The 19,257-nt window shown below is 36.6% G+C and overlaps 1 protein-coding gene and 1 non-coding gene across 2 annotated transcripts; both read right to left on the bottom strand.

Annotated features, from left to right (window-relative positions):
* Positions 1-4,130: 4,130 nt before the first annotated feature.
* On the bottom strand, positions 4,131-18,699 carry LOC140856253 (uncharacterized). The gene is made up of 5 exons (XM_073253380.1): positions 18,505-18,699; positions 7,588-7,967; positions 6,748-7,405; positions 5,625-5,837; positions 4,131-4,584 (listed from the first exon to the last, which is right to left on the bottom strand). Exons 1-5 carry the CDS (start codon positions 18,697-18,699, stop codon positions 4,219-4,221), a joined length of 1,812 nt encoding a protein of 603 aa, XP_073109481.1. The 3' UTR covers positions 4,131-4,218.
* On the bottom strand, positions 9,461-9,567 carry LOC114914035 (small nucleolar RNA R71). The gene has a single exon (XR_003800468.1). It is a non-coding gene; the product is annotated as a small nucleolar RNA R71 (small nucleolar RNA).
* Positions 18,700-19,257: the final 558 nt, after the last annotated feature.

Genomic DNA, 19,257 nt, shown 5'->3' with positions numbered 1-19,257 from the left:
ATATACTGAGAGCAGTAGGAGAAAATGCTAGAGATATTATCAATTTTTGTGGTTATGTTGTCAGGACACAAGCTCCATTAACTGCAAAAAATTGGCCAGATGTGGCAAATAGAGTAGGTGAGCGAATGTGGCTACAAGTAAAGGTAAATTAAATATTTATGATTGATTTTAGTATCTTGTTTATTTCTATTTATATATATTAATATATAATTTACATTGTTTGTGTCTTCTAGGAGAAGTTTAAGATGGAAGATGATAGGAATGAATATCGTTTATGTGCTTTTGTCTTGGCCACCATGCAATGACTTTATAGAGGTTGGAGAAATCGCTTGCATGATTTATATAAGAAATTTAGAACTGATGAGGAGAGGTTGGCTAATATTCCTGAAGATGTTACTCCAAAAGATTGGAAATATATGATGGCATACTTCAGCTCTGATGCTTTTCAGGTTTTTGCAAATTAAAATTTAATTTATATTTAAAATATATACATCATCATTTTGGATTTATAAATGATGTTAGTTGCATGTATCAATTGTTTGTAGAAAGTAAGCAAGCGAAATGCAGCAAATAGGGCAAAGCTAGTTACTAAGCATACATGTGGCACCCGATCTTATGCTGAAGTTGAAGAATCAACTGTAAGTTTTTAGAATAAATTGAAGATTTAACATAGTTTTAGGAACTTCTAAATAAAACACTTATTTTTTTGTGATTCATTTCAGAGGGACCCAGAAACATGCGAAAAAGCACCACCAGATCAGGTTTGGTTGATTCAGCACACTAAGAAAAATAAAGAAGGAGAATTAGTATGGTCTGACCCTAAATCCAAGGAGATCCATGTTAGTTAAAAAACTTTTCTTGTTGTTCTTAAAATTCATTATGCATTATTTTGGCATCTAATCTTTGATAATCTATTGCAGGAACAACTTGAGGAGGTTGTTCAACAAACACAAGAGAATGAATCCCAAATGACTCGTGATGACATATTACTGCAAGTACTTGGCCAAAAGTCTGGTTATTTTCGTGGCAAAGGTGCTGGAAAGAAGGCACCATCTAAGAGAGTTAGGTATAATGAAAATATGCAAGAAGAGGTACAAAGAGCTGTCGAACAAGCTAAGGAATCGTTGGTGGATAGCATTAGAGAAGATGTTCGAGCTCAATTGCAAGATGAGGTTAGAGCTGAGATTCAAGCTCAAATGGAGGAACAAGTTAATGAAAAAGTTAATGCTATGATCCAAGGTCGCTTTGCTGCCTTTTTTGAAACTTTCTCCCAATCAAGAGCTTCATCTTCCTCAATACATAAACCTTAACCAAGTAAGAATTTTTTACTTTTAAGAAATTAGAAAAGTTAAATATGATATTTTTTTTCTTGTTTTCAATGATCTATAAGAGAGGAATATAAACAACAACCAATTAGCTATAGTATACTTAGGTACAGTGCTGCATTCTAAGAGTGTGAGATCCATAATTTTTTATAATTCTAGGAATGGCAACTTTGAATTGAGATTCTTAATATATAGTCAATTCTTTTTTTTTTTTAATTTTTTATTTTAGAAGTTTAATTGCTAACATGCCTGAGCTCATTTCTTGTGTAATCCATTGAAAACCTGGATTGAAAACCTTTCTTGTTATCTCAACTTTTCAATATGAGGTATAAATTTACAAATTATATGCAAAAAAGGTTGCCTTATTTTTTTTTTTAAATTTTTAGTGGATAATCTGTTGCTTATCTAGAGGTTGCTAGACTTTAATTACTCAAAACTTTATTCTAGCCAATCATTTACTAATCCAAACCTTGTTTATATGCAGGAATAATATGGGCAGCTACTTCTGTTGGCATTATGGGAGTACATTAACTAGCTTCAATTTGAAAATATGGATGTCATAGGCTGTTAGTTTTGATCAGTTAAGTAGAATGTAGGGTGCTTATGAACTATAGGTACTAGTCAGTATTTTTTTTAAATTAATTTTGGATGTCCTGTCGAATTCCAAACAGTGAAATTGAAAATTCCTTGGATGTCTTGGATCATGTACTGTTGGTTTTGATCAATTAAATAGCATATGGAGTGCTTATGAACTACTGGTACTATCTTGTGATTTTTATTTTGGATATCTACTGAAATGCAAACATTGAGAAAGATGTATTTGGATTCTTAGTTTGCTTGTGAATGAGATGAATTTCTGTAGTCATATACACTAAATTTTAGTGACAATAACAAGTTGTCACATATGAGATTTTTCATGACAATAAAAGTTCTTGTCACTTTAAGCTATTTGAGTGACAAGAAACTTTATCACTAAACAGAGTCATTATTGTCCCAAAACCAATTTACGTTATTGCATTGTGACAAGAATGATTTGTTTCTGTGACAAGTTAAGTTGTCACAAATTTTATTTTCAGTGACAACAAAAGTTCTTGTCACTTTAAGCTATTTCAGTGACAAGAAATTTTATCACTAAACAGAGTCATTATTGTCCCAAAACCAATTTACGTTATTGCATTGTGACAAGAATGATTTGTTTCTGTGACAAGTTAAGTTGTCACAAATTTTATTTTCAGTGACAAGTGAAACTCGTCTCTGTAAGACTTTTCTGCAATAAGAGAACTCGTCTCTAAATAGATTTACTATTGTCACAAGATCCTTCAAGGCATGCCCATTTCATTGTATTGGTGACAGCAAAAAGTACATTAAGTGACAAGCTCTATTGTCACAGAAAAGAAATGATTCAGTGACAAAAAATTTAAGTTGTCATAAATGGTTTTAGCGATGAAGCAATTGCGACCGGCTAGTGACAATAGTTTGTTGTCAGAGAAATTCATCAGTGACAATATTCCAAGTTTCAGTGACAACATTGCTTATCACAAAAAACTAAATTTCTTGTAGTGGATATAGTGACTTGGTGCCATTTGATCAAGAAATAGAGAAGAGAATCTATAGATTAAATTGCACTCAAGAAAAAAACATGGCAACCAAAAATCTTAACGATGTCAATCTGGGACTAGATATGGCAGTCGAGGAATGGCAAGAGGCTATTCGAGCAGCACATCATTCGTTAAATGATTATATCACACCATTGGTCACTACAAGAAATTTGATTTTTTGCGACGAAATTTTTTCGTCGCTAAAAATCTTATTTTCATCGCTAATAGTATTTGCGACGAAATATATCGTCGCTAAAAATTTGTAGAGAAAGACTCGTAGCAAAAGACCTTAGCGACGAAAATATTTTATTTCGTCGCAAAAAATAGTAAACCCAGACGATGAAGTTATGTACTGTATTAGCGACGAAAATATTTTGTCGCAAGAGCTTAAATTTTCGTCGCTAAAATTGCAACGAAAAAAAATTTCATCGCTAAATATTTTGATTAAAAAAATTTTTTTCTTATTTTTTGCGATGAAAATTAATTTCGTCGCAAAACTTAGCGACGGATTTCATCGCAAAATAATTTGTCGCAAAAAGTTCGTCGCAAAAATTACGACGAAAAAAATTTTCGTTGCTATAATTGCGATGAAAAAAAATTTCGTCGCTATAATAGCAACGAAATAAAATTTTCGTCGCTAAAAGAGCGACGAAAATAAAAAATTTCGTCGCTATAATGGCGACGAAATAATAATTTCGTCGCTATAATTGCAACGAAATAAAAATTTCGTCGCAAAAAGTTTAAATTTTTAGCGACGAAACTTTTTTCGTCGCTAAAATAGCAACGAAATAATTTCGTCGCAAAAATTACGACGAAAAAAAAAATTTCGTCGCTATAATGGCGACGAAATAATAATTTCGTCGCTATAAGGATGACGAAATAAAAATATTCGTCGGCATAATTGCGACGAAATAAAAATTTCATCGCAAAAGTTATAATTTTTAGCGACGAAACTAAGACTTTCGTCGCAAAAATAGCAACGAAATAAAAAATTTCATCGCAATGAATAATAAATGTTTTATTTTTTGGGTTCACAAATTTTTTTGCGACGAAATTAATATTTCGTCGCTAAAATAAATTTTGGATAAAAAATAAAATTTTTATTAATTTTTCAAAAAAACCTGCTCAAATACAAATTATCTGATCAACCATATTTTAAATAAACAGTATGTTAACACAATAAAAATATTCTAAGTCAAAAGACCAATTTCAAATAACAAAAAGTTTCATAATCATCTTTGTCATATACAAAAATATAAGTCCATACACCATTTTAAATTTAAAATAAGTACAAACTAAGTATGATTTGACTCATTGGCCTCGTTCCCTCCTCCAGACGTCGATCCCTGACCCGATACGTGTCGCGATGGTGGTGCAGAGGCGGCATCATGTGACTGTAGAGGTGCTAACTTAGAAGCATCAATACCGAGCCGTCCCGCCACCGCAGCTACGATCCTCTCGAACGTCTGACTACGATTCATCCAGTAACTAATCTGATCTTGCATCATGCTCATGGATGTCCTAACTGCCTCTGGCACCGATGCATCATCAGACCGGCCGGATGACGAACTGCGTGATTTTTTGGACCGCATGCTATGACCAAATCCTAGCTGCCGCTCGAGGACGGTATCCAAAATTGTATCATCTGTCATCAAACAAACCTGCATAACAAATTTAGTTATTGTCAAGAACAACTCTACATTTCAAACAATAAATAGAACACTAAGAATTAAAATTTAAAAATTACAAAAACCGAATATGCGGCCGAATGGAGAAGACCTCAACCAAGATTATCTGATATACTTTATTAACATAAAGCAAATATGATGTAATAGGAAATTAACTCAATTATGAAATCACAGGTTAAATTATCATTAGAAAAAGACTACAAGTGTAGCAAGACCGGTCCAAACTACTCAGTTTAGGGGGGTACTGTACCAAATCAATACAGATTCAGCATGGAAACTGGTCCAAACCGAGCAAAATCGCTAAGTTCTGCTTAGCACCAACCCATACCATCCAGTTTGGAGTAGTATCCTGATACAAAAGTGAGAATACATACCTTATCATACTGACCGTACTCTATCGAACCAGTAACATACCAGTACGGTACCTGGTACCGAGATTGCGAAGCTTGAAACACTACTTTGGTCATATTGTGTAGCTATGGAAGTAGATAGTACCTTTTGCATATAGATGCACACCAATATAAATATACGATGTACATACAAAATACATACATATACATTAGAATTCCTAAATAAATTTCTTCAATAAAAATCATCGCTCAAGGCTCTGAATTCAATGGCAGGGTTTGAGAACTTATAGTGACATGCATCAATCAAATAAAAAACATATGTTATGTATATCCAGTATCACAAATCACATGAATGGGAAGGTCAATTGCCATTTTCCAACAAGTGCCCCAAAAAGCTAAATAAATGATTTCTTTGTAATAGAATATTTGTGCAAAATAATGTGCTCCACCATTAATATGAAAAGGAATTTTTTTACTTTTTTATTAGATACAAAAAGCAGCTACTGCTAATTGATACAAATTTATTGCACTATTTCTATTTTCGCAAGTTGAAACTCAAATGATCTAACAAGAACAACATGTTTCAAGTTACAACATTGCCTAAAAATCATTCTGACTGGCAAAACTTCTCAAATATGCTACACATTAGCAATAAGAGCATACCTTCCTCAATTTTGGAAAGAAAATTCGAAACTGCATCTTCTCCTGGTCCAAACATTCTGACATTTTCAGGTGTTCTGCATCTTTCTTCATATCAAGATGAACTGTTGTTGCTAGGTTTACATCTTCTGCCCACTCTCGTTTCAAGCGAGCAAAGTAATGCTCTTTAGCCTTTTCAAGTCTAAGCTTCCCTCCTTTCCAAGTACATCCATTATACTACACCAAAATGATTAAAAAATATCAGAGGAGATTGAATAGAAGCCTGAATGAAGGACACGTGGTATATTCAGCACTTTCGAAAGCCATTAAGGCATTCAAAGCATTTAAAACCAGCTAAACCAGACTCTGCTAGCATCCCTCCCACACAGGCAGCAAATAAATGAAAATAAGATGGAAAGAGAATGGGTCTGACAACAATGAAGTCATGCTTAAAAATTCCAGACCACAATTTAACCTTTAGATTCAGAATTTTAATCAACACAACCATTCCTTCCCCCACCGGTTGATACAATTAAAAATAATAAACTCATTGATACAATTGAAATTGCTTAAAATGATTGGTTTAAACATGAACAAAAGCTAATAGCAAGAGAGATGAATACAATGACCAATTTGAGGAGGAACCGAGGAAGGAAAGAGATAAACAAACAGTTAGCAGACCTCAAACACTAAAGAATATATCAATCCTAATATCCCTGTGCATATGAACTACCAACTAAGAAAGTGTCGAAATTAAAGCCAATAATTGAAGCCAACAACAACAACAAAGAAGACAAACCTCATATGAAATATCCATTTTATTAAGTGGGAAAGAAAAGGAGGGGGAAAAAGTCTCCATTTCTGTCTCATCTCTACCGTCTCCTCTCCTCTACCATGTATCGCTCGTCTTCCTCCAATAGATCTAAAAGCAAAACCTAACAAGACAGCGCAAAAATCTCCCAGTTTCACTACTAACAACAGCATTTTTTTTTTTCGTTGAAGGGGGAGGGGGATTGGAGAAAAACATGACTAACAAGATTAAAAACAAGAACAGCAGCTACAACATGATTCACGATTCTCCTTAAGTTTCTCTTCAAAGATTGCTACATCTCCTTAAGGTTCAAGAGGAAGAAGGAGAACCATTCACCACATTATTGTTGCCGCCCCTATTGTCATTGACAATGCCAAGGCCATTCCCCTCGCCACCGCCACCTCCACCTCCGCCGCCGCGGCTCACCTCGTTTCTTTTCGATGATGGGCTGCCATGATATGTGTGCTTGTTGTTATGCATCCACACCTTGAAGATCCCCCTCTCGACGCCGATTTGCCGGCAGAATTCCTCGACGACCGCCTCGTCCTTCTTCTGCATCCTCCACCCCAGCCGCTCCGACATCTCCTGCATCCTCTCCTTCTGCTCTGAGCTGAATTTGGTTCTGAACCTCTTCCTCGGCATCGCCCCCACAACCGCATGCGGTGGCCCCTGAAAGCCCCCCGAAGACACCGTTATAGGGGCGGCCATGGTGTGGGTGGACCCGGGACCACCACTGGCGGCGCCGCTGAGGGCGAGGAGCATGTGGGGAGCGGACGAGTACGGGGGCGGTGACCCAGAGGTCCGGCGCCGGCGCCGGAAGCGCCGCTCGCCGTCGTCGTCCTCGGACGACTCGTCCTCGTCGTCGTCGGCGTCGCTGTCGTCGTGGCATTCTCTTATCAATGCGATTAAGAAGAACCAACAAACAGAAATGAGATCATCAAAGTGACCAACATAATGGGATAAAAGACAAACGTAAGCCAATGCAAATATTATGCTTCTCCTCCCAGCAAACAGAAAATACAGAAATATATGTTTGCACCCAGGAAGAACATGAACCCGATTCAAGCCGGTTACTAGTATTTTATTTTTTGTCATGTATTTCCCCTAATTAATCCCAATCCCACAAGAATCGTGGAAGGGCACAAAACCTCGGAGATGATCTGGCACGACCGGAACCTGGCGGTCCGGTTCGCAGCACCGGAGGCGACGAGGAGGAACAGGAGGAACTCCTCCAGGAAGGCACCAGAGGCGGCCACGTCCTTGGCGTCGGGAAGGGCGGCGAAGGCGGAGAAGAATCGAACGGTGCGCTCGGCGGCGAGGGAGCGGCGGGCGCAGTCGAAGAGAGGGGTCAGGGCTCGGGCGAAGGAAGGGAAGAAGAGGCCGGGAGGGGCGGAGGAGCGGAGGGCGGAGAGCTCTCTCAGCTTTCGGGTGTGTACGGCGTGGGAGAGCCGGCACTCGTCCAGAACCCTCGCGATCTCGCGATCTCGCGATCGCGCGGCGGTGCCGGCCCGGCGGCGACGCGGCGGTGGCGGCCCGGCGGCGACGCGGCGGTGGCCCTACGAAAACAAAAAAAACACAGACTGAGAAAAGGAGGGAGAGGCCAGAGAAGAGGGATTGGAGGGAGGCGGGAGAGAGGGTGGCGAGGCGGGAGGGAGATGGCCGGCAAGCTGGGAGGTGGGCTCGATCAGCGACGGGGGGCAGGCTCGAGCGACGACGGTGGCGGGGAGGGAGGGCTCGACGGCGGTGGGGAGGGAGAGAGAGAGAGGATGGTGGCGGGGAGGGAGAGGACTTACCGGGAAGACGACCGGCGACCGGAGAACGACGACTGTCGCCGGAGATCGGGGAGGGAGAAGATTTGGATGACCGCGGCGGAGATCGGGCCGGGAGGGAGATCAAGCGGTTTTTTCAATTAGGGCAGAATACCTTCGGTTTTATTTTTAAGTAAAACATATTTAGCGATGAAATAAATTCGTTGCTAAAAATAAATTTTCTGTCGTCAAAAAATTTGATTTTTTGCAACAAAAATATTTTCGTCGCAAATGATTAATTTTTGACAACGAAAATTTATTTCGTCGCAAATGATCGGGAAATCAAATTTCTCGCAACGAAACAAATATTTCGTCGCTAAAAATTAAATTTTTGGCGACGTAATTATTTTCGTCACAAAAAAAATTTAGCAACGAAAAATTTTTCCGTCGCCAAAAAAAAATTTTTTTGCGATGAAAAAACTTTCGTCGCTAAAAATCAATTCTAGCAACGAAATTTAAATTTTCATCGCAAAATATTCAAAAAATTTTTAATAAAATAAAATTTAGCGATGCAATAGTTTCGTCGCTAAATATAAATAAAATTGGTCGCAAAAGTCTTTTTTTTTAGCAATGAAAAATCAATTTCGTCATAAAAAATATAATTTTTTGGCGACAAAATTTTTTTTGTCGTAAAAAATAAATTTTTAACTACGAAAAAAAATATTTTGTCGCCAAAAAAACTATTTTTTGCAACGAAAAAAAATTTCGTCGCTAAAAATGAACTTCTAGCAACAAAAAAAAAATTTCGTTGCAAAAGATATAACTTTTTGCAACGCAATTTTTTTCGTCGCAAATACCTAATTTTTGGGGACAAAATTTAAATTTCGTTGCAAAAGTCTACTTTTTTGCGACGAAAAATATTTCGTCGCTAAAATTTCGTCGCAAAAAATTAAATTTCTTGTAGTGGGTAGCCGAGCTACTTCAAGCATTAGGAGACCATCCGTGCGAGCAAATAACTTCAAGATAAAATCGACGATGATCCAAATGATTTAGGTGATTGTCTAATTTAGTGGATATGTTCAGGATGATCCAAATATCGATATTTCAAATTTTCTTAAACTCTATGATACTTTTAAAATTAATGGGATGTCGGATGATGCCATTAGATTGAGGCTATTTTTTTTCCTTTACATGACAAAGCTAAAAGTTGGCTTCATTCTCTTCCTGCAGGTTCCATCACCATATGGGATGCTCTAGTCCAGAAATTCTTGGCTAAACACTTTTCACCTTTCAAGACTGCAAAGATACGTAATGATATCACTTTTTTTGTGCAGATGGAGATGGAGTCATTGTATGAAGCTTGGGAGTGTTTTAAGGAGCTGCTAAGGAGATGCCCACATCATCAATTATCTATTTGGCTTTAGGTATAAATTTTTTATAATAATTTATCTCCTACTAATTGTTCTATGATTGATGCAGCTGCAAGAGGTACCATTAATCAAAAAATTGAAAAAAAAATCTTTGATCTGATTGATGAGATGGCATCAAATAGTTATCAGTGGCAAACAGATCAAATGATGCCAAGAAGACCCGCAGCTGTGCATAGTGTAGATAGCATCCCAGCCTTATCAGCTGAGATTGTAGCTCTTCGGACTGAATTCAACAACATGAAGGGAGTAGCTATGCATGTGCAGAGCATTACTTGTGAGCTGTGTGAAAGAGGACATAATACAAGCGACTGCGAGATAGGTAATCCCTTTGCTAAAATCTCGAATATAGCTAACTATCTTGATACTTTTTTCAGACTACAGCAGAACAGTCCTTAATCCAACACCTACAATCAAGGGTGAAGGTAGCATCCAAACTTCTCATGGAGTAATAAAAATACAGCACAGCGACCACCCCCAGAATTCTAAGTACTTGAGAAGAAGCCTAACATAGAAGAGTTGATGATCAAATTCATGCAGAACCAAGAAGCAGTCATGCAAAACTAGGAAACCAAGCTCACACAGAACCAAAAAGCCACCATTAGGAATTTGGAGACCAAGCTCAGGCAGGATCAGGCAGTAGCAGTTCGAAACTTAGAGTTGCAAGTAGGTCAAATGGCCAATATGATCTCTAAAAGACCACAAGAATCCTTGCCTAGCACCACCGAGACTAATCCCAGAGAGCAACTCAACACAATCATGTTAAAAAGTGGTAAAGAGCTGAAAGAGCCACATCAGAAGGAAGAGATCGAAGAGGAAATAATGAATAAGGAGCCGACCAATAGCAAAAATCAGCCAACTCAAGTTCGTCGATCTCCTAAATAGCCAGCAGATGGATGATTCCCAAGCATAAAATTTGCTGATCCAAATGTGAAGCCCTATGAGCCTAACTTTTTCAATATTTTAAAAAACTTACACATTAATATTCCTTTTGTGGATGCCATCACTCAAATGCCTAGGTATGCTAAGTTTTTTAAAGAAATTCTAGCCAATAAAAAGAAGCTGAAGAACTATGAGACAATAAATTTGAATGAAGAATGCTCAGCAATACTTCAAAATAAATTACCATAGAAATTAAAGGATCCAAGGAGTTTCACTATCCCTTGCATTATTGGTGATTGTAGTTTTGATAAGATTTTATGTAATCTAGGAGCAAGTATTAATCTTATACCTTTTTCTATTTTTAGGAAGCTGAGATTAGGAGAACTGAAGCCCACCACTATCACTCTTCAGCTAGCCGACAGATCCATCAAGTATCCAAGAGGTATAGTGGAGGATATCCTGGTGAAGGTAAACAAGATTATTTTCTCTATTGATTTCATTGTTCTTGACATGAAAGAAGATATTGAGATACCCCTTATCTTAGGAAGACCCTTTTTAGCTACTGGAGGAGCTTTAATTGATGTTCAACAAAGAAAATTGATTCTTAGAGCCCAAGATGAACAAGTTACCTTTAATATTTTTAAGGCTATAAAACATCCCAGTGATAATCAAACTTATTTTTGAATTGATGATATTGATCAATTAGTTCATGAGTAATTTGTAGAAAATAAGTTTGAGGACCCTATTGAGGCTTACATTGTTCAATCAAAAGAGGATTCAGCTGAAGATGGAAGGCAAGTGGAGTGCATATGATGTTGGAGGCCAGGTCACACATTCTACAAGCATGCAGGTCATACTTTGAAGAGTTAAAAAGATCATCTACTCCTCTTCCAAAGCCATCAATTGAAGAGCCATCTACTCTTGAACTTAAACCTCTTTCTTCTCATTTAAAATATATTTTCTTAGAAGGTTCTTCACACTTATCTATTATTATTTCTTCTTCTTTGACAGGTTTGATGGAAGAAAAGCTATTGAGAGTATTGAAGGAACACAAAAGGATGTTTGCATGGACCATAGCAAATATTAAAGGAATTAGCCTCTCAGTTTGCATGCACAAAATTCTCATGGAGGACAACTATGAGCCTATGGTCCAGACCTAAAGGAGACTCAACCCAAAGATACAAAAGTTGATCAAAAAGAAGGTAATCAAGCTACTAGATGTATGTATTATCTATCCTATCTCTGATAGTTCTTAGGTGAGTCCTGTTCAAGTAGTTCCTAAGAAGGGTGAGATCACTGTAGTTCAAAATAATAATAATGAATTGATATCCACTAGGACTGTGACTGGGTAGAGAGTATGCATGGATTATAGAAAATTAAATGATACAACTAAGAAAGATCACTACCCTCTCTCATTCATAGATCAGATGTTAGAGAGATTAGCTGGGCATAATTTTTATTATTTTTTAGATGGTTATTCTGATTATAATCAAATTGCCATAGCACCTGAAGATCAAGAAAAAATTATTTTTACGTGTCTTATGGTACCTTTGCCTTTAGGAGAATGCCATTTGGTTTATGTAATGCACCAGTTACTTTTTAGAGATGCATGATGGCTTGTTTTCATGATATGATTGAAGATTTTCTTGAGATCTTTCTGGATGATTTTTCTATTTTTGGGTGATAAATGCCTGCATAACTTGTCTCTTATTTTATAGAGATGCGAGGATACTAATCTTATCTTAAATTGAGAGAAGTGTCATTTAATGATGCAGGAAGGTATAGTACTTGGCCACAATGTCTCCTATAAGAGGATTGAAGTGGATAGAGCTAAGATTGAGGTGATTGAAAAGCTGCTTCCACCGACTTTAGTGAGAGCTATTAGAAGCTTCTTGGGGCACGCTGGATTCTACCGTCGATTTATAAAGGACTTCTCTCTAATTTCTAGATCTCTATCTAATTTGTTGTGTAAAGATGTTTGTTTTTATTTTTCTGATGAGTGTTTGCAAGCATACAACACCCTCAAGGAGAAGCTGGTCACGGCACCTATTGTAGCAGCACTAGATTAGTCCCTACCATTTGAGTTGATGTGTGATGCTAGTGATACAGCTATAGGAGTGGTACCTGATCAGAGGAAGGATAAGATTTTTCAGACTATTTACTATACCAGTCGTATCTTGCCAGAGGCTCAAAAAAAAATATGCAACCATAGAGAAGGAGCTCCTGACAGTAATATTTACTTTAGATAAATTTTACTCTTATCTTATTTTGTCTAAAGTTGTTGTATACACTGACCATGCAGTTTTGAAGTACCTCCTTGCCAAAAAAGATGGAAAACCTAGATTGATTAGGTGGATTCTTTTGCTACAAGAGTATAATTTGGAGATCAAAGATAAGAAAGGTATCGAGAATGCAGTGGCTGACCACCTTTCAATTTTGGAGAATGTTATGAAAGAGGAGTTGGATAGTTATCCTATCAAGAAGGAATTCACAGATGAGTGCCTCTACATTGTTACAGGTAGAAAAATTTCATGGTATGCTGATATTGTTAACCATCTGGTTGGTAAGGTTCTTTCACTTAATCTTTTTTCAACAAAAGAAAAGATTTTTATCTATTGTCAAACATTATTTTTTGGATGAACCTTTCTTGTATAAGTGTTGCGTAGATTAGATCATTAGGAGGTGTGTCCTGGAGGAAGAGATGGAGAAAATTCTGCACTATTATCATGATTGTGAGGTAGGAGGATATTTTGGCCCAACTAGGATAGCCTATAAGGTTCTTCAATCAGATTTTTATAGGCCCTCTTTATTCAAAGATACTCATTCTTATGTTTCTTCATGTGATCATTGTCAAAGAACTAAAAATCTCTCTAAGAGACATGAAATACTTTTAAACAATATTCTTATGTGTGAAATTTTTGATGTTTGAGGTATTGACTTCATGAGATCTTTTTCTAGTTCTTTTTCAAATCAATATATACTTGTGGCTGTAGATTATATTTCAAAATAGATAGAAGTAGCAGCTTTTCCAACTACTAATGCTAGGATAGTCATCAAATTTTTGAAAAATCATATCTGTTTATGTTTGGGCACTCCTAGAGCAATCATTAGTGATGGAGGCACACACTTTTGTAATAAGCAATTTGGAAATCTTTTGAGTAAATATGGTGTCACTCACAAGGTAGCTACCCCATATCATCCATAAACAAGCAGTTAAGTGGAGGTGTCCACTAGAAAATTAAAGAGAATTTTAGAAGAGACTACAAGTGCATCTGGAAAAGACTTGTCATTAAAATTAGATGATACATTGTGGACATATAGGACTGCATATAAAATATCCATTGGTATGTCCTCATATAGGCTAGTCTTTGGTAAGGCATGTCACCTCCCTATTGAGCTAGAACATAAAGCATAATGGACAATAAAAATTTTTAATTTTGATATGCAAGATGCAGGAAAGAATAGGTTGATACAGGTTAATGAGATGGATGAGTTTCGCCATGATGCCTATGAGAATGTCCAGATCTACAAAGAATATACTAAGAAGTGGCATGATAAAAATATTGTAATAAGAAAATTTCATATGGAACAGCAAGTTCTCTTGTATAGTTTACGTCTACATTTGTTCTTAAAAAGCTGAAATCAAGATGGACAGGTCCCTATACTATTACTAAAGTCTATCTGTATGGAGTAGTAGAGATCTCTCATGAATCAAAAGATACCTTCAAGATTAATGGCCACAAGTTGAAGCATTACATAGGTGAAAATTTTGAGGGGGAGAAGGTAGTCCTCTGATTGCAAGATCCAGCTTAGAGCCTTATGAGAGTCAAGCTGACGACTATAAATCAGAACTACTCGATTAGGTTGTTTCTTTCCCTTTACTCTTTTAGTTTGATTTTTTTTCTTTTAATTTGCAATAGTGTCTTATTGCTCTTTTACTGCTTTTGTGTGTTTTCATTTTTATAGAGAAGATAAAGCTCATGCTAGTTTGGGGGTACAAGGATCACATCACATTAATTGGATGCATACCCACAAACAGGGAAGCTTTCATTTAACCCCTTTGCTCTTTATTTATTTTTAACATTGAGGACAATGTTACTTTTAATTTGGAGGTTGGAGAATTATTCTAATCCTTTATTTGGCATGATTCTAAAAAAAAAAAAGAAAGAAAAATCAAAATAACATGAAAATTCTAAAGCAAAAAGAGATGAATTGATGTTTTAAGTTTCAGATTTGTATTTTCTTTTCTCAATTTGAATATTACTGATATGTGAATAGGATTGTCATAGATTTTTGATTAAAAAGAATGTTAAAAATCTACACTTGAGAAATTGCATGATTTTTTTGTTAACTTTATCTAGTTCATGAATGATACGATTCTTTGAGCATATATAACCATGATCTTGTGAATTAACCGTTATTTGGTGATTGATTATGTAGACTCTATGATCATGGTAGGACACTCTAGAACTTATTTTATTACACTCGAGATGAAATCTTAGATAATCTGTTAACTTAGAAATGATTGAGGCATTCTTTGACATGCTTGAGCTAAAAAAATCTATCTTATTACATTATCACTAGTTACCCCTGTTGAGCCTTAAATGAAAAGAATGGGCCAGTGCCAAGAGCATAGAGAAGACTACTATTCACTTTTTTTTCAGCCTCATTAACTTATCCTCTAATCCAAAAAATAAATAAATTACCCTTCAAGAGAGTTACAATGCATAATTATGAGTTTCTTGGAGAATGGTATATGAATAGAGGTGTGGTTATGATGCATCATTATGGTGGAGTAGATGAAAAGAGGCAAAAAGGGGTCAAAAGAAAAATAAAAAAAGAGTTCAATAGTAATTTGTTACAATTTCAAGTACATCAAAAAGAATTAGTTTGGGGGTTGTGGTAAGCAAAGTAACATTGGATTTAAAAAAAAAAAAAGAAAAGAAAAGAAGAAGGAGAAAGAAGAAAAATGCTGCATTTTTTTTTGTGTGCTCATCAATTTTGTTAGCTCTCTTGCTTTTGATTTCTCCTTATCCTTTCTTTGGCTGCCAATATCATAGCCCCATTATAACCTAATAAAACCTTTTGATCTAAGTTAGTGAGATTGTCTACATTAGTGAAGAGCTGTGAGAAGAACAAGCATATGAAGTATTCATATTCATTAGAGCTGTGAGAAGAACAAGCATATGAAGTATTCACGAGTTTGCATGATTATAGCTGAATGCATGAAAGAACGTGGGTTGATTATGCACACACACCTCAGATTTCATGATTAGATATTATTAACACTTGAATTATGAAAATTCTTGATTAAGTTCTACATATTCTCTTGAATCATGTCTGTGTCCTATCTTTAAAGCATGGAAGTGAATATTAGATTGAGATTATGATGCATAAATATGAGCTTATTTGTTGATTTATCATTCTTTTTGCTCGAGAACGATCAAAGCTTAGTTTGGACATATTTGATAAGCTCATATTTATACTATATATTTTATTCTTATTTACTAAGTTTTGATTCATTTTTATTTATTTTGTTATTAATTGTACTCTAATATGGGCGTATTTTGCATTCCAGGAAAGAAGTAAAAAGAAGAGAAACCCACACAAAAATCAAACCAAAATCAAGCAAAAATCATCCAAAAAACTAAAGAAAATGACCTTTAGTGCATGGTGGACCAGCTGCTTGGTCCACGAGCAGTCCACAAAATAGGGCATGGCTCATAGGATGGTCCACAGATCGTACAACGTTAGATCCACGCATGGTCTATAGGAACAGTGACATCTAGTTTTTATTGTGGCGCATCGGAGATGATTTTGGACAGAGGCTGATTTGCACGATCAGACAATGGGTAGCGGGTTTTGCACGAGATCCAACGGTCTAGGCTTGCTGCAGTTTAGAACTAAGCAGAAAACTTCATCTGAAGCACTGATCGATGGTCTAGAATGCATCCCATGCAAGATCCAACGGTCCATATTGATTTTTGATTGATTGAGGAGAGTTTTTGGCCTGATTTGAAGCGTTTAAATCTGATCGGATGGTCAGAAATTATTTTTGATTGATATATCATTTGGGATACAATTTTGAGGTGTTTTGAGAGTCCTTACACTATCAGGCTGGAGAAAATTCAGCAGTTATAAAATGGAGAGACCTGGGATGCAGATAGAAAAAAAAATAGAGATAAAAAATAGAGGCCATCTTCTCTGCTTTTCTTCCCTTCTCTCTTCATCTTCAAGTCCAATATTTTCTATCAATTTTCTTCACACCAAGAGCAAGAAATTGAAGCAAAATTCAGCAACAAGTAGTACTTTATTTGGATTTTATAATGTTATTTATTTTATTTACTGTTTTTGTTCTTTTCATCATCAACTAAATTTCTTTTGCTGAGGCTAAGGTGTAGCCACTCTTTTGATACAATATTTAGTATAATTGAATTCTAGATTTAATTTTTATTTATAAGGAGCATGCAAATTTATTTTTAATACTTTTAGATTATTGGCCATCTTCTAATTGATCTGATGGATATGGATGATACGGATCAAGTACTTCTATATCAATGCTTTTTGATTTGTATATCTTGTGTTTGAATCAGATTAAGGTTTTCATGCATACGATAATTTTAGTATGCTTTGGATGCAGCGTGTTTTAATTAGAGAGTTTCATATAAATTAATGCATTATTGCTTATTTAAATTATACCTAGATCAAAAAGTAGTTAATAAGTAGTGATAGTTTTGCTATCTCTGGACCAAAAGATAGTGAATATCTTAGAAAACTCCATCGTCATATGAAACAAAAATTGATTTAGTTTGTATGATTACTTGAATATTGTATTGATTGAGTTGGTGAATCAATTGTGTTAGTATTTATTTGCTCTTGATTTCAACCCTAACAATCACATCATTTTTGTTCTCTTACAATTTCTTAATTGTTTATTTATTTTTCTTTATTTTTTATTTTCTTGTAAATTAGTTTTCTAAATAAAGTTTAGGAAAGTATTTTTAGTACTTATTTTTAATTCTCGTGGGACGATACTCTACTCATATACTATACTATTTGATCGACTAGTACACTTGCCATAGCGATAGATTTGCACACATTATTCTTAGTATAAACTCGTTCTAAGATAAGATCTTATCTCTCAACAAATTTTTGAACGAGGTGGAAGCATCTGAGGATGTGCTTGGGTGTTTAATGAGACCTAAATTTCTAGACTTAAGTAACGACCCCAGTATTATCACAACTGGTAGAACTACTTCCAGAGAAAGAGAGCATTAGTGAGTGACTTCATCATGTATATCTCTTTGAGCTTCGACCATATCACCATCAGAGAAATCTCGTCAAGTACATGAATCACCACATCATTTGCTAGGTACAAGTGGATCGTACTCATCATCTGCATCGAGTTGCCTCCAATCCTGCACCTCCATAGTAGCTGGTATCTCCTCGCATAAGAGAGCATCGATCAATCTTTCTGGATGAGCACATCTTGTAGTCTCACTTGTCACAAGAAGAAATTACTTTTTCCATCATATCGATTGATGTCTACCTTGATTGAGCCTGTTTTCTTTATCTTCTTTGATCTGAATCAACATCACTGCAGTCTGGTGCTCTCCTATGATTTGGCTCTGTCTGGTAACTGGGCTCTAATGCCAATTATTATGACCAGAGCTGCTTTGATACCGATTGTTGTCACGGTATCACTTGCTCCAGTACCACCTTTAGGGAAGATCCTCATGTGGAATACGGATCTTCCAAGTCCAGTCCCTTGTTGCCTGGTGGTCTATCCAGAGCCCCTACTTCTACTCTCTACCGGCACCTCTCCAGAATCTCTACTTTGCTACAAGTCTTCTGGTGTTCTACTGTGCCACCACTACCATGACCTCTGTTTGCTGCCCACAGGGCCTTTTAAAGGCCTCCAATCGAGTCCATCCGAGTCCAAAATGAAGATCGGACTCCGATTACAAGTCAAACTAACCTTAGGCCGTCCAATCAAATGTGAGATAAAGTACATTAAGACCGCAATCGTTACTAACCGTCAGATCGCACATAGTTGCCTGTTTCTGTGCCTGTGCACTACTGTGGACCGCGTCTATGGTGAACCCAGGCCAACCACCATGCGCCACATCGCAAAACTCCCTGTGAGCTGCATTTTCATGTGGTGAGCTGCTAAGCGGTCCACGCGCCTGCATGGATCGTGTGGGAGGGTTGACGCGGTGGTGGACTGCCATGCACCACACGTTTGGGCCACGCTTGCTTGTGGGCTGCACGCGCACTCGCGCACTGGTCTGCTGGGCTGTGCGGCTAGGTCGAGCCACGCCCAGCTACAGGCCTGTGGGCCATGGCTACTACAAACTCCTCCTGCAGGTCGTTTCTCCGCATAGGCTTCTTTTTTAGACTTCTCCTTGTTGTGGTTTCACCTGTGGACTCCTTGTGGGTTGAATTCGAGACGTTTTCTCAACATTTTTGAATTGGAATATAGAGACATCCATGAGTTTAATATATTGTAAGGATCTTAGAACATTATCAATAACCCATATATAGTCTTCACTTTAACATGAATTAGTAAGCAAAGAATTAAAAATCGAAGCTTAAAGTGCTTGTGTGGGCATTCTTTGGTGGGTGTTATACATTCTATATGATTTTCCTTTTGATACAACTTAGAACACTCCATCAGATAAATATTAGATCTAGAAGGACTAATCATGCTCTTCCTGAAAAAAGAAAAAAAGTTAATCAAACTGAACAATCTGTGCTTTAAAATGTTTATCAATAAAATGTGTCATGTA

This window comes from Elaeis guineensis, chromosome 3 (genome assembly GCF_000442705.2).
Source record: "Elaeis guineensis isolate ETL-2024a chromosome 3, EG11, whole genome shotgun sequence".
In the NCBI taxonomy this organism is placed as follows: domain Eukaryota; kingdom Viridiplantae; phylum Streptophyta; class Magnoliopsida; order Arecales; family Arecaceae; genus Elaeis; species Elaeis guineensis.
The sequence above is the reverse complement of the archived record's forward strand: the minus strand, read 5'-3'. Positions and strand labels throughout refer to the sequence as shown.

Bases quoted from the DNA above. Each gene is read 5' to 3' on its own strand.
- LOC140856253 (XM_073253380.1), bottom strand. From the start codon at position 18,699: ATGGCAGTCCACCACCGCGTCAACCCTCCCACACGATCCATGCAGGCG. The intron at 7,968-18,504 runs GTTAGTAACGAT...TTGTTTTCGTAG, and splicing joins CAACTATGTGCGATCTGACG to GGCCACCGCCGCGTCGCCGC. The intron at 4,585-5,624 runs GTATGCTCTTAT...TTTGTTATGCAG, and splicing joins TCTTTCCAAAATTGAGGAAG to GTTTGTTTGATGACAGATGA.